General features: G+C 41.2%; 1 protein-coding gene across 4 annotated transcripts in view; it reads right to left on the minus strand.

Moving 5' to 3' along the window:
* Window positions 1-338: 338 nt before the first annotated feature.
* LOC111266019 (uncharacterized) overlaps window positions 339-15513 on the minus strand; it is a 58766-nt gene continuing 43591 nt past the window's right edge. For 3 of the 4 annotated variants that reach the window (XM_022843129.2, XM_086970756.1, XM_022843130.2), the window contains exons 2-5: window positions 14056-14163; window positions 2537-4318; window positions 1016-1385; window positions 339-423 (exon numbers count right to left, since the gene is read on the minus strand). In XM_022843129.2, coding sequence (XP_022698864.1) covers window positions 3967-4318; window positions 14056-14163 — 460 coding nt within the window. In that variant the 3' untranslated portion in view covers window positions 339-423; window positions 1016-1385; window positions 2537-3966. Of the gene's footprint in view, window positions 424-1015; window positions 1386-2536; window positions 4319-11220; window positions 11721-14055; window positions 14164-15513 lie in introns of those variants that run through there. The other variant, XM_022843131.2, reaches the window with a different exon arrangement.

A 15513-nucleotide genomic window follows, 5' to 3' on the forward strand; every position in this document is an offset into this window, starting at 1 on the left:
ACTACTCAGAGGTGGATTGTGTTAATATAGTTGCTAAATTCGTATAAACGTAGACCTTTTAGCTCTATAGTACTAACCGCGCTAAATAAATCTCCCGAGTCGCTCCATGCGCGGAGACAGACTTTGCTCTTGCCGTCCGATATATCCGCCTTTGACAGTATAGAATATGTAAACGATGTAAATCTAAACGAAATTATTATGATAACCTTGTAAAATACTGCACTTGTCCGTAAACGTTTATTATTTAAATAGAAAAAGCAATCGACATCAAAAGAGCCAGGCCGCTACCCTGTCTACCTGCCTTATCGGAGCAGATACTTATTGAAAAGAAAATTGGATCTACCAAAATTCATGATGATATTTTTATTTAGTTATGCTTAAGGATAGCGACGGAAATATCGCGCGAAGACTCAACGAGACAACCTGAAATAGTTCAAATAACGAAAACTTGTTAGAAGTTAGCTGAATTGAAATTTTTTATTAAGTAATGAATGCTACGCTAGCTAGAAATAGCTAACGTAATCAAATAATGAATTGAAAAGAAGATATTGTTCTATTATGCTGTTCTATTATTAAAAAGTGTTTGAAGATCCTGTGTAATTCTTCTACTAACTTAAACTTTCACATTAAGACTCAGCGTTCATTTAAGGACGTTTGTTGTTTCTTGTTTTATACACGCTTTAGCTTAAACGCTTTAAATTAAAGGAAATATCGATAATGAAAAAAACTGCCTACAGTCTGTGACTGAACCATAGGTAGGAGCCTAATAAAAAAAAAAAAAAAAAGGTACGTTGCGGTAGATATCGCAATGGACCCTATTATTTTTTTTTATCTATCTAAGACTTTTTCTATTAGATCAGTTAATAACAAACTATTCTTTCTTCATTATAACTTGTGAAGATCATGTTTATATTGTTCGAGTAGTTCGAGAGCTTTCGAGTAGATATTCCATTCGTATTGTAGCCCGTTTGTATGATTCAGAACGTATAGCTCAATTTTAGCGTTTCTTTTCTACCTTACGGCCAATTCGTTGGGCGCTCTAATGATGTTGCTTCCCGTTTGGGTATCCATTACCATCGGAGTTCTATGATTAGCCGATATCCATTTTCGTTGTCTGGCTCGTAAAACCCTATCACATAAACCAGAGTAAACAGGTCCACAATGCAGATCCATTTGCAGCCTTCTGCCTTCAATTTTACCGTTCGTTTGCCACTCTCGCACGGCTTTAAGTTCTACTTTTTACTGAAACGGTCAAAAGATGTCCCATTTTCCTTTCGCAAGGTCTGTCCATTTGACTGCTTGTTGTAGTCGTGTGCGTTTTAGCTGACAAAGACAGAGAATTCTGTCGATGCGCTTGATGTTGATTCCTCTGACCAGGACATTTTCTGAAGCAAAGCGTTTATCTTTGTTAGTCGGGAATTTCACGTCGGGAGTTAGTCGGGAAGAATAGTGCGTAGTAAGTGTGCTTGACAATGCAAAGGCTTTTTTGACATTTCGATCTGATACTACTTGTCCGACTGATCTCTATCTAGCTAACATGGTCATCTTTTGCCTGTTGCACTACATTTCATTTTCTGCATTGATTTTAAGTACACTTAGTTGCCTGTCGCATCGCATGGTCGCAGAGTACAGTGGGTACTCTGGATCATTAGTTAGGTGATATTTCATTCGTGTTTTTCTGCGATGGCAACAATAACATCGGGCATCCTTCAATGTGAAACGCATTTCTAAGAACAATTGCTACCCTATTCAAATTTGTTTACTATTCAACTTTATCTTTTTTATTGCAAAAAAAAAACTTCAAAAACTGATCGTCATGTGGGTGACTGGGTTTTCCGCGTCAGAAACCTTACGAGCTGACCGATTCTGAGCCTCTGAATCTTTTCCATGTTATTTTCTTGATGTGGGGTAAATGCCCTTAGAAAATACAAATGTCATTGCATTCCATATACTTATCATCGCTAGGTACATGCCCAGTGTACGTCTTCTGCACAAGCTGAGTGTGTCTTCAATAGCACATCCCAAAAACTTTGCTCGATGAGTTCAAGTTTGGCCATTAAGTTAACCTAATATAGTAAAACAACGAAAAACCAGCTAAATATGACAGGTTTAATTGTTGCTAGCCAAAACTAGTGAGTTTTGGCTAACAGCAACTTTACGCTAGAAAAAGAAACACCAATAAATACTAGCGTTTGTAAAAAGGACTGTTACAAATTTCGAGTCCTTTCTGTGCCTCAATTCCACGTGTTACGCTATGGCACGGATATCCGTAAGAAGCATAACCTACAAACCATATCAGACTCGAGAAGGGCTGTAGTAATGAGACCCATAGAACTCATAATCAGTTTACTACTTATTGCGTTAATTATTTACATCTCCGGAAACGGAAGCTAGCCAGCAAGCGTTGCTTCTTTCAGCTAAAACTCCGTTACGATAAAAACTGTTGAATAGTTAGAAGTGTTGTCTAACAATGAAAACAAATTACTGCCTCACGAATATTTTTCTTAAACCTTACATACAGTGTGTAGGTCTTCACCTGTAAAGTCCATCACTAAGCACTGATGGAATTCACAGCGGGCGGGGCTCGCGCAGCATTCGGGAGGCAGTCCAGATCATTCATTTTTCTTCTTTGAGTCTATCTCTAATTTGTCGTCATTCTTCATTCTTGAGAGATAGCCTGGATAGTTGTTAGTATAATTCATACCTATATCTATATAGTTAAAATGTGTTATAATCTTTGACAGTTCATCCACGGTTAGTCTTATTGGTGACGTCGACAAAGAGTTATCATTGTTCGAGCCGATCTTTTCTAAATGTGTAATTTGTAAAGCGTTTTCGTTTTTAATATCGGACTACGCCCCATCTGTACGCGGTTCTTCTTCGCCAACCCGACCTGCGTGCTCCGATGGGCCTTAAATGTGTAACACAATGTAATCCGTCAGGGCGTCAGAGGTGATAAGTGGATAGGTGTGAGAAAAATTGATGAACCAATACTTAGCATAGGTGCTTTGGTTGCTGCTAACAAAAGTTCAAGACATATTGCAATTACTGCTAATTATTTGGACTGGAATTAATCTTACTTTTCCCCAAGGCTAAAGCATAAGGAGTAAGCACCGGTTTCCAACGTAGAATATTGTTTCTTTCCGGAGTCTAGTTTCCTCGGTCGTATGTCTCTGTCCTGTTGCCATTGATGATACTACATATAATCGAGCTTCGTTTGCTGATGTGGTTTTCATTTGATCGTTCCCGTTGCGATTTTTTTTTGTTTTTTCCTTCTTCTTTAGGCGCCGCTTTGCCATTTTCGTCTCCTTTTATGTTCAAATTATGGTTCGTGTCCGTTGGTCGTCTACACGTACATATGCGTAAATATGATTTTATTATATATCATTTATATACTGTTATGTGATGTATTATCACCATGTATTTTCACACGGCTTTATATCGTCGACATATTTTGGCGCATGGCAAACTAAGACTATTCCTTTAGTTAGTCATTTTCCTTTTTGGAAAATGTAGGCCTATATGCTTTTACTTCCTTTCATCATACGATTATCATTGCTGTTGCGTATTATGTATGTTGCTGAAGGTTTCCCAGAAGAGAATAGGATCGACTGTGGCTGATCCTTGTTGTCCGCTTTTTCCGTTTGCAATTGTTGTTTTTCTAGTATTAAGAATAATCATGTAACACTAGCACTAATCATTGTTATATACAAACATGCTGGAGATCATCTGCCGAATAAATTTACTGCTCATATGCGTCATTGCCAATGTCAGAGTTAGTGGCTAGGCAGGCGAAATAGGACAGGCCCGCATAGTAACCATGACGGCGTTCGCCCCCCAGTTACTATAGCCGTTTGTTCCAATGGATGTGTAATCCTGTAAGCCTGTCTTATTAGCGCCTACCATATATATAGATATCATTATTATTGTTATCGTCGACCCCATTGTCGCTGATTTAACTGTCATTTAGTACTGTGGCTGCAATGCGACGCCGGCGCTATTGAGTTTGTTGTTGAGACGATTCAACTTAGCATCTGTACTTCGAACTTCATCCAGATGGCTGGTCAGCGATACCCTGCCTCTGTTGAGGCTACTGCTGCCGTCAGCGGCTTCTCCGTCAGCGCCGCGTCTTCTTCTCTTTCCGGGCGAATTGACCGAATTCCAAAAGTCGCGCTCTTCCACAGCTGCGATAAGGTCCTTGTAGTCGCAACTTCTCGAGAGGCCCGCGGCTATGTAGCATTCGGGGGAGCGAGCCCGCTTTTCTAGAGGCGCCATCGGGTCGATGAACTCGGGCGGTAGTTGTGCTCGAATGTCCGCCCTGCAACAAAACATACAACGACAGCCACATTAGCCTTTTGAAGACGCAGCTCCTAAAGCCTTTGCTACGCCGAGAGTCGTTCACCCGGAGCACGACAAGCGAAAACCACACCATCCCTATGGTCAAGTATAGGCCACATTACAGACGTGCGCATTACAGCCACCGTTGGAAGAGATCCCGTCACCGAACAGACAGAGTGAAAGTTCCGTGAAGCGACACTTCTTATGCAATAGGTTATTGGAAATGACAACAGACAAGCTCATCAGTGCTTCACAATTCACGATGGCCGCGTCGGAAATATTGCCGTCGTTTAAATCGGACGATCCATCATGTACTATGCTTCAGACATGCTACCGATGAATATTTTCGATTAGATAAATAAAATATTTTAAAACGAACTTAAGTGGTCCAAGTGTACTTTAGCTCGTATGCGTACCATAATTTGACTAGGGATAATGGTAATGTATTGGCAAAGCAAGGTCCATCTGTTGCTGGTTCGTCCACTGAAACGAGCCCCTAATATTTCATGTTACTATATAGGGATATAGGTCGGCTGGTTGTAAAGGTAGAAGTACTTCACTTACTCCGCGTGTTCATCTATATTGTAAGTAAACGAATCAATAGATGGTTTGTTCTAATTTAATATTGTTTATACTAATATATTGTTAATTAAGGCTCGAACAAAATCAGTTTCGTTCGCGGGCATAGTGGCATGCAACATACGGCCACTAGCGGATACTGCTAATTGTATCCCGTCACAACCAACGTCAGTGCGCACTCACAGCTATAGATCCTCCAAAGCAAAGCGATAACCAACTCTTTTGCAGGGCTCTCTCCCTTGTTTACCTGCTGCACCTGCCAAGGGCTACCGAGCGTCACGAGCTGCCGGGTGCAGTTGTCCTTGCGTACTGAGGTTACCCGTTTTACCCCAAAATGATCGCCTTCATGCGAAACGTCTCGCGTCGATTGTCCGAGCAGCAGCCAGGTGGGGAGCAGCCTATCCTCCTAGCGATTGCCGTGGCGGTGGCAGCGGCACCGGCGACCCGTTTCCTCATTATATATGGCAATTGCTAACACACCGGGCACACGCTTTTCGATACTATTCTAGCTAGAACCTTGTTAGCACTACGTAATTTGAAGGAAACAATCGAACTTTTTCGCCGCTTCTCAAACATTCTATAATATACTATCGCTTATTCTCTCATCGTGCGCCTAAAGCCTTGCCGTCCTACTTCGTGCCGCCACAACAAAATAGCGTCGCATTTAGACAAGTCGAGTCCAGCTTAACTACGACATAATTCTAGAGCTACTCGACCGATCATCAGCAACGACTTTCTGGCCATTTCCGTCGTAGTGCGCCGCTAAAGTGGTTTAGCTAGAGGGTTATGCTAATTTTTTTTTTGCGTACAAACGAAGAAGTCTACAAAAAATGTTGGACTTTGTGGCCTTGTGGCAGCCTAAGTGAAGGCTAATGAGCATACACAGACTGGAGGGTTAACGAATTAAAAATTTATGCAGATTGAACAAAATGGGACCGTATTATGTAGCGTTTACTAAAGCGAACAGACCGTACAGGCTCGCGCTTAATGCAGCATTGTCATATCATATTAATTTAGATAGACAAGATAACACTTTTTCAAGTAAATTTCTTCGCTAGAGCTAATTTATTGGAACAACAAGGGATGAAAAAAGAGTAATCTAAAACTAGAAGTATTAAAAAAAGGAAGGTAAGTTTTGATTGTACTATAATATCCAATGTTTACTTCTACGTTTACCCTACATGCCTATGGTGCATCCTTGGACTATATCCGATGTTTACTATATTGCTGCTGTTTAACAAGATAGGTACAAGGGCATCTTCAGATCATGCTAAATAACTGCACAATGACGCACCGCAACGACGATGATGAATAAGCTCTACCTTGTATTGTTTATCTAGTTGTGCGAACGTTTTTTGAGAGGCCTCATCAGGTAAAATTACATGACCCGTTAGCGAATATAATACAGAGGAGGAGAGTCTTGTGTAGGCTCACTCCCATACTGCATATTCATGATTCTTGTGGGAAGTGTTCACTAACTCTACAGACCCTCATCGTATTCAATAAACAGAAGGAAAAAAGGAAATGACACACATTTGTCCTTATGAAAAAAGGAAGCGGAGTAGCCAATTTTACATTCAGCACAGTTCTCCGTTACCTTGTTGTCAGCGAGTTTGTTGGTTTTCATGATTCTCCCTATAGCAGTCTTGCAGCTTTTAACTACCCGTTCTGCTCGAAGATGATGTTCTGATACGTAACATTCAAACGAGTTACATTCGCATTTAAAGAAACCTAAGAAGAATCTACCTCGTACACAGACGTGTACTCCAACGAATGATTATAGCATCATTCGTAACCAATAAGAAAGAATTAATTCATCGACCTATATTGATTGTTCTTTCTAAAATTCCCTCAGAGGCGTCTGTCGTATATGAACTACTACGCAAACTTTAAACTAATGCGATGGACAGAAACACGCGATTTTTTCCCAACAGATCCTTGACAGCTACTACAAAAATTCAGTTTTACGTAAAAAACATAAAAATAATAACGTTTCCACGAATGCGCAGCGGTAGACTTTGGATAGATTGTTCGTTACACTGACATATATAGGACGCTTTTCCCATACGTATGCACGAGGCTTTCTTTTCCAACAGCATTATAAGCAGACGAGTTCCCATTGGTTTTAGATTATTCTGATTACTTCCAGGCTAAGTTAGGACTACGCTTAACGAATTTGTTTCGCCCTCATTATAGGTCTAAGGTTAGTTTTAATTCGAACTTTAACGCTTTACTTAACTAGGTCGCAGCTGTAAATAGAAAACAAACTAAGGCTAAGGTTAAACTGGGGCTGCAGAAACATTCTTCTTGTTTATTCATGAATAGTTACTGCTAGCACTAAAAATGCAGTTTAAGGCCAGTCATAATCGTCGCTGGCAAGGATGCAGGACCACTTTGGTTGCCGTTGGTAGATTTGTTTTGGCACACAGCGTTTGGGCTGCTGGATATCCTTCCACCTACAATCTTCTTCAAAATGCGATCGAAGCGTATTCGACGATCTGTATTGAGATACAGAGATCTAATATGTGCAGCATTATCATTGTAAAATTCGCTCAAAGTTTTGTGTCGGATGAGGGGCGTTATGTGCGAGCGTCGCTTGTGAGCCCGGGGCGGGTAAGACTTTTTCACGAAAAAGCGGGGCATCCAGTGAACATGTCGTTGCGTGTACACAACGCGCTCGCGAATGCGGTTTGTGCCTCTTACATCTGAAGAGGCCCACTTCCTGTTTGTGTCAAATGCGCCAACCGCGCCTGCCAATTAGCTGAAGTATCTCAGGTCGCATTTCAGGCATGGAGGCCACGGAGGAGAAGCGAGGTAATGCTGAAAGCTGCTGTTCTCGACTGGCTGATTCTCGGTGCCTGAGTGACTCTGGGTCGTGGCTGCAGCAACAAAACGGACGGAAGAGCCGTACGGCGCAGAAAATGAATAGCCAAATTGTCTTTCCTTTGCATGTGGAGTGAGTCAGATATGAATGTGTCGGCAGTAGCGTATGCGACAAGAGTACGGCGAGCATTCCTTGTACGGGAGAACTATTCTAGCGAACTGACTTCACCGACGACTTCTCGGAACGGTAAGATTCCAATCACGTTAAAGCTTTCATTTAGATCTTATTTCTAGTCGCAATCAGACATGTGTTTGCTGAGTTCGCCCGCCATGCGTGAGTGTACGCTCAAGCCTACCTGCTAGTTTCTAGAGCTTGCGGTTTGCGGGACTGCTAAGGTGTTCTGACCATGGTCTGATTCACTACATCGAAATAATCGTTGAAACGAGACGAATCGAAGTCGGATTTATGGGCTCAGTCCCAGTTGCTTGACTGTAACTCGAGTCGTTTAAACTTTGAATGTTAGTAAAAACGCAGTTATAAACAATTGTATTCTTATCCTCGTTTTAATTCTATCGATGGTAAATCTAATATACGATGACGCCACCGACCAGCTCAAAGCAAAGCTCGTGACTGATCGTAAATGCCGCCCAAAATGCTTTATCATTATTACAGAGAAAATCGTGCATCTTTTTGCAAGGTAGCAAATCAATGAGCTTATCATCACTGGACAAGTTCAGATCATTTACGGATGAATTATAACAGATAGCAGTTACTCCTATCTATCCAACTAACTCACCTGGCAACATAAATTCAATTCAGACACATTGGTGAATCAGTAATTTTGGGTAGTACTTTCGTGTTTTCAACGCTCAACAGCGCCCGACAAATAACCTGGAACACATTTCCTGTGTCACGGGCCCAAACACAGCTAGCTGTGTGCGGTCCGCTGCCAGTTAACCTAATGGCGACACCTGGTCAGTCAAGTGGAGTCTGCATCGGTTAGGAAACACCCAGAATAACCCCAACAGGCTAAACCCGACGCAGGATAGAGTCGAACAGGAGAATGATACAACTATTGTGCTTCAAGTATTCCCTCTGTTTTTTTTCTATGCCTAAAATTCAGTTGCGACAACTTCCGATACTCGTTTGTCTTGATGATTCCAGCTCATATTCCCATTAAATTCGTAGAATCGTCAACGGTGAGGTTGTAATGGATGTCAATTTTCTGACCGCCACCAATGGAAACGAGCAGTGCCACGGTAGTAGGAAAAAATATACCAATATATTTATTAAAGGCTTCTCTACTACATGGCCGAAGTCGACTCACTACAATTTATTCATTTTTGTAAAAAATATTAATAATGCCAATGTCGTTGCTTCACATAATCCCACAAGGTAGGTTATATAGGAAGCAAATCGGGCTACATAGGTCATTTGCGCCCAACGAAACTTTTTCATTATTACGGCTAGAGAAGCCGAAGCTTTATAATAATTTTCTACTAAGTTAGGTAAGTCAAAGCTTCTAATTCGTTCACTATAGGTTCGCATAAAGTTCTCCAGTGCCAACGTGGTCGGACTAAGGCCCGAATAATTGTTGTGTCTACGCATAATTTAGGCCTGATTGTTATCCATGGTAGATGCTGATCCAAGGTCATGGCTACTCGTAACGTGGTGCATTTGTTGATGCCATTGTTCATTCCAAAACATTTACCATGCCAATGAGATCGTCGAAATTTCGTTCAAAAGCAACCACGTCTAACATACATCGTTGTTGACAATAACGACTTGTTGTATAGCAAATACGAAATTGTACTTTGAGGCCACTTAGTTCTCAAGAAAGGTCTTTTTTTTTTAAAAAAATAGCATTGATGGCATACGGTTGCGTTTTTGTGCTCGAAATATAGTAACCCATATAGCCTTGGGTGATTATGTAACATAAATCAATGTGATACCTTTCATGAAACTTTTAGTTTTCCGGTGATAATTAACGCAGCTTTAATACAGACGAAGCTGTGGTCAAGGAATGAGATAATGATTCTGTTTTTTGTAGTTCAACGAGAGTTGAATGAAATGCAAGAAAAATATCTCCGTGTAACTTCAATAAAATAATAACAATGTGAATTGCATTAAATTTCTTGTCCTTGGCACGTGAATTGAACAATTATCAATTCTTCCCTAGAACAAAATGGAGTAGTCTATACAGGTTTTGATTCTTGTAGTCCCATCTTTCCCTTTATTGCCATATTGCATTAGTTGCTAATCTGTACCGCGTCAACCGGCGTTAGCTGCTGTGGAAACCATCGTTGCAGAGGTTCCATTGCGGCCGTTTTGCTGTTCGTTCAACCCCCACGTAAGCGACTTGCCCTCTTTGAGGTTTCGGACATGTCGACATTTGTTCGGAGCTTGTTTTCTATTTAGTCGTATTTGATCGCGAAGTTCCTTATCCATCAAATGTCGGTCTTCTATACCTAATCCGATTCTGTCTCCTGAATTAGTATTGTTAGTAACGAAAACTGCGATGTAACTAGATCTAAGTGTCGCTTTAAGAAGAAGGAGGACGACCCGTGTTCTATGAGAGCTTTAATATCACGCGTCGAGCCGTCGTTGAAATCAGTTTCACGGCCACGTTCGAACTAATGCATTTTTGTACCTTAGCCATTCGTTGTATTACTCAACGCTAAAGTCCGTTGGCCCCGTTTTTCGTGTAGAGTAGAAAGAGGAGATGAGGTTGCCTATTTAACAGACAGGACCAGGATTTCTCTACCATGCTTAGGCGATGAACCGAGGCGACATTTCTGTCCCAGCGTTCGTCGGTTCTATTGTCTGGGCCAGGTGATAAAGCCAAAACGCTTAACTTGTCCCACTACTGGCGAAATGTTTTTTTCTGCTTTAGCATTCTTGCCGATCTCTGAAGTTTTACGACTGAATCGGTCCGGGTACCACAAGCAAATATATCGTTAGGCAGACACTTACTACGCTAATAATAATAATAATAATAAGGAGTTCTGAGGTAATAGGAAGAGAAATGAGCGAAAGTCCTTAACCTTAGTCTCTATAGTGTGTATATGAGATTCCAACAGTTCTGTTCTATCTCCCTAATACTGCTGTCAACAGTGGTCGCACCATCCTAGAGTAGCTGGTACGAGTGTGGCTTGACAGTCGCCCTGTCTTCTTCGTGCACGCCTCTAACAAGAAAAAAATTAATTGATCGGAGTTTCGATTTCAGCCATCAATCCTGGTCAGTTGGACGCAAGCTGCGTACGCTGGGTAGGGTTGAGCCATGGATTTGCAAAGCTATCGTTCAGATCGTGCATACAAGCTAAAGAGTTCAGTCCCTCTCGAAGAGGGAATTCGCATGATGATCGCAACAGAGAGGCGAAACCCGAAAACCGTAATCAACCCTCGTCTTCTCAGAACGCACGTTATGTTCTCCATTATCTACCTATGTACTACCGTAATAGTAACAGACGACAGAGTAATATTTGCGTGATTAGCGCGCATCCCATATAGTAATGACGATTTATTCGGATAGTTTGCTCACTTAACTACGAACGAGACAGAAAAAGGTTTGGCTCTTCCAGCCTTCTCCCGACGGCGATGATGATGATGATCGTGCCATCCCCCTGAATTTCCGTCCACTTCATGGTCTTTCATACGTGTGCGTCGCGTCGTGTGTCTGCTTGCTTATGGCTCCCGTTAGCCTCGCAACTCGCAGGAGCTGCCATCCTATTAGTTAGTACTTGCATTCAGCCCTTTTTCTGTCATTCTGTAGCCAACCAAAATGCTATTGCCTTCATAACAAGAGGGCAACGGATAGCAGTAGGTGATTGCGAAGGGACGGGAAGTCGTTGCCAAACAACTCCCGAAGCCGACTACTCGTGTTTCATCAGTCGCGTACTGCCTGGCTGGCTGGCTGGCTGGCTGGCTGGCTCGGAATGGGATGTTAAGCGAATACGTTCGATGAGTACCTGCAATGAACCTTTATTGAGTCGAGATAAACTATTTATTTTTAATTGGACCGTTCCAATGCTCAAAAGTGAAAGCAGATGTTAGTACCGCGAGCCAGGCGGGTTATCCAAAAAAGTACAATGTTGGCGGACAAGGTAGCACTCTTTGAGGGTCAATAACAAACACGAAAAAAAGAATAGAATTTCACGAACTGTGGAACAGCGATACCATAACCACAAAAAAACCACAAAGAACCATCATTGCCATCACCAGCCCCGTCATAACCGTCACCGACACTAGAGCCGCAGGCGTCGCATAGACACTCGAAATCTTATCGTAAAAATCGAACAGAACCGAAGCTAAAAAAGAAAAACATTAGACGTCCAAAGACGACAGCTGTCTCAATGACGATGAAGATTCGCCAGTAGAAAGGCACTCACTGGCGATTGTGAATTATTGATGATGATGACGTCTAATTCCAGCTCATACTCAACGGATCAGCTTCCTTCTCTTCCGAATGCGGTCACTTTTTCACTCAGGTTTCCTTAGGTTTGTTCGCCAACAGGGCTTTGTCGTCGAAGTTATTTCCTTTATGATGGCGTCGCTGGCATTCTCTGAGTCATTATGCGCAGATACCCTTTTATCGTTAATGTTTGCTATGTCTAGTACAGTTATTGTTGTTGGGGTCTTCACGTATGTCACCGTTCTACCTGCGACCAACGTCATCGAGGTCTCCCGGATTGAAAGCGGTTTCAGCCAAAAGCATACAGTCAGGCTGTCCGGGCAAGCGGAATGGAGGGCAATAGTGATCCATGAGCGTGCCTCGAGGGCTGGCAAAACAGTCATACGATTGATACACAAAGCTTGCTTATTGTTCGCTCTCGCTAACCAGCTTATTGTAGATACCGTTGACAAAAGTTACACAGCGAATGAAGCTAGAACTAAAGATTAAAAGTTACCACTAGCACATTGATAATTAAATTGTTTTTAAAATTTTGCGCTCTTTCCCTCCCTCTGATATAAATACTAACACACTTCGTTACCATTTAAATGCCCGTGACTGCATACACCTTACAAATGGCCGTAAAGCCTGTGTAGAGATTTGCGCTCAAGGAATAATGAATCATGTAGAATATTAAAAACTGTTTTTAGGAAAACTCTGCCTTCTATTGGTTGCAGATAATAAGCTATGGCATAAATTATTTTTAAAGGCATTGTAGTAGTAGTAGGTACGATTCACACACGTTTTGTGAACAAACGGATGCTACGATAATGCCGATTATACGTTGTCTACAGATACTCCCAGACCTGTTTGTGGAACAAGGCGGTAATAATATCGTTACCGTTTTGAGTCAGACGCAAAGAAGGATGAAGGCTTACAATTCAAACAGATAGATCGTCAGCTGTGTATTTATTCTCTTTCTAAACAGAGACTTAATTTTCCTACTGACTGTCCTGTTCTTATTTCATCTTGTGCAAGAGCTTCTATATAAATAGATAAAAGAGCTATTGGGTTCAAAGGATCATAATTGGTACTAACGTAGGACACAGATTTGATAGGTCCTGTTAATTTTTTTCTGTCTGATGAGCAGATCCGACGGAGCCTGTTAGATGTAACGATGTCCATTTAGTCGACCAGAGATGATCAGCCAAGATATCACGGCTCCACTATATGCGATAAACATCTATAAATTCCTTATTTTATGTAATTATGCCAAACTTTAGCCTGCGTGTCTGCCTGCTTGCCTGAATGACAGCTTCAAATCTTAGCCTACCTAGAAAGCAATTCAATAATCCAAGTTCGCGTAGCTTCTCACACTCGAATGGTTTGATCATGAATCAACCCATGTATTTTTGTTTGCGTTGCTGTAACTCGTATAAACTAAACCTTCTAAAGACCGAGTCTTGGGTTTGCTAGAAAAAAACATCAAAGATTTAAGACGATGATATCTTTACGAAATATTTTTCGCTATATAAAAAAACGGATAATAATTATTTTAGTTGTCAGCTAAATGAAGTTTTGGAAGCTCTGTTTATTTTTTGTTGCAGATGTTTCGGCCTGTTTAACTGGAACCTCTTAAACCGATTCCTTAGAAATTGGTTTACTTTTTTTTTCCAATATACTGCTAACCGGAGATCCAATAAGATCTATATTGGCTAGATATGACTTCGTTGTAAGTTGAAGTTGAAAATTCAAGCACTGGAAGAAACACCTTGGACTTTGTAGAGGTCAAGCAACATTTTAATGTAATTTACTATTTTTAAAGCAGTTCATTTCAGATATCTGTGCTTCAGGACGCAGTTCAATATTAAAACAATAGGAAAGTGAATGTGCCAAACACGATTTTTCGTTTATCAGTACTTACTCTTTGGCCTTCAGTTCTTCAGTAAGGGCATTTAATTCTCGGATCAGATGCTCCACTTGCTTTCCCTGCCTCTTGAGGGTAATAAGATATCGCATGCGTGCCGAGGGACTGAAACGATAAGAACGCAAAGAACGATAATAGAAGGCGTCATTTACCCATGGGACACTTGTCTACAGCGCTCTGCCTCGATATAATGTATGGCCAGAGAACTTATGCTACAGAAGCTAAGAACAAACACATATTACGTTACCGAATTCATTCGACGCTTGCTGGACACACAGTAAACATATTCTTAAGTATTGACATAAGCGGGCACTCTAGTTATCGTTATTTAATCCTGCTATCTGTAAGTTAATTGTGATTAACTTACAGAATCAGACGAAAAGAAGCGGTGTCTTGGATAGAATCGACACAAAATTGACGCTCCGATGTTACCCGACTTTAAAAATTACATCTCCGACCAATTCGTTGGCGAATAGTAGCAGCCATGAAAATACATTGACTTAATGAGAAAGAGACGTCGTAAAGGCAATGTTCGGACCGACATTGAACTCCAGCCGTGAACCCTAGTTGGTCTCATAATTAAAAAAGTTTTCTAGACCGAGATAAGACAGTATGTATTTTTCAATACTGCGAACAGTGTAGTCACATTAGTAGTTACATACGTTACTAGTTCTTCACAGGCAACTTACTCTGACTAAGTTACAGGGCAGACACACTTGGCAACCCGCCTCTTAAGCCAATTAGCTCAGCATCATCAATGAAGGTTTCTCAAATCGGGTACATCCTGCGTACCTAGTGTTGGTCTATTAAGGTCGAACGGGGTTAGTAGTTTAGACCTTAGCTAATCAATTGTATCGCGTAATTTCAGTTATGCCGTTGGTTGCGTCCGATCAGCAATCGTTTAGATGAGCTACGAGCAGTACTACGTCGAATTAATACAACCATTACTAGCACTCCTTGTCTATCTTTATTAGGTTCATTTCTCCCCTAAACAGTGTTGTAGTATGATTGGCAGAAACGCGAGTAAAATACGCGTGGGAATGATTGTTAGATGGCGATCGAATATATTGTGTGTACATAGACACTCGAATATAAGTCAGTGACAGAAGAGGTTTTTACATTATGGAGGTTTAACGTTTGATCGCTGGGTTAAGATTGTGTGGTCTTTTATGAGACTTTGAATTGTTATTGGTCGAAGTATCAAACGGAATCGACTTTCAACGAGAGACAACGGCTGCTGTAATAAGCATCTTCCAATTTCCCTAGCTTCGTTAGCTTTTTACTTAAAACAACATTTACTTCTGATTCTTCTGCAGAATTATTACTTACTAAAGTTTTCTGCTAAGATACATGCCGGAATTAATCATAGTAACAGTAAATGGCCATAAACACGTTCATAGATGTTAACTACGCTCAAATCGAATTGAGAGAATCAATCGTACTAACCTCTAAATC

The sequence above is a fragment of the Varroa jacobsoni genome, unplaced genomic scaffold (genome assembly GCF_002532875.2).
Source record: "Varroa jacobsoni isolate VJ856 unplaced genomic scaffold, vjacob_1.0 scaffold_1042, whole genome shotgun sequence".
Taxonomy (NCBI): domain Eukaryota; kingdom Metazoa; phylum Arthropoda; class Arachnida; order Mesostigmata; family Varroidae; genus Varroa; species Varroa jacobsoni.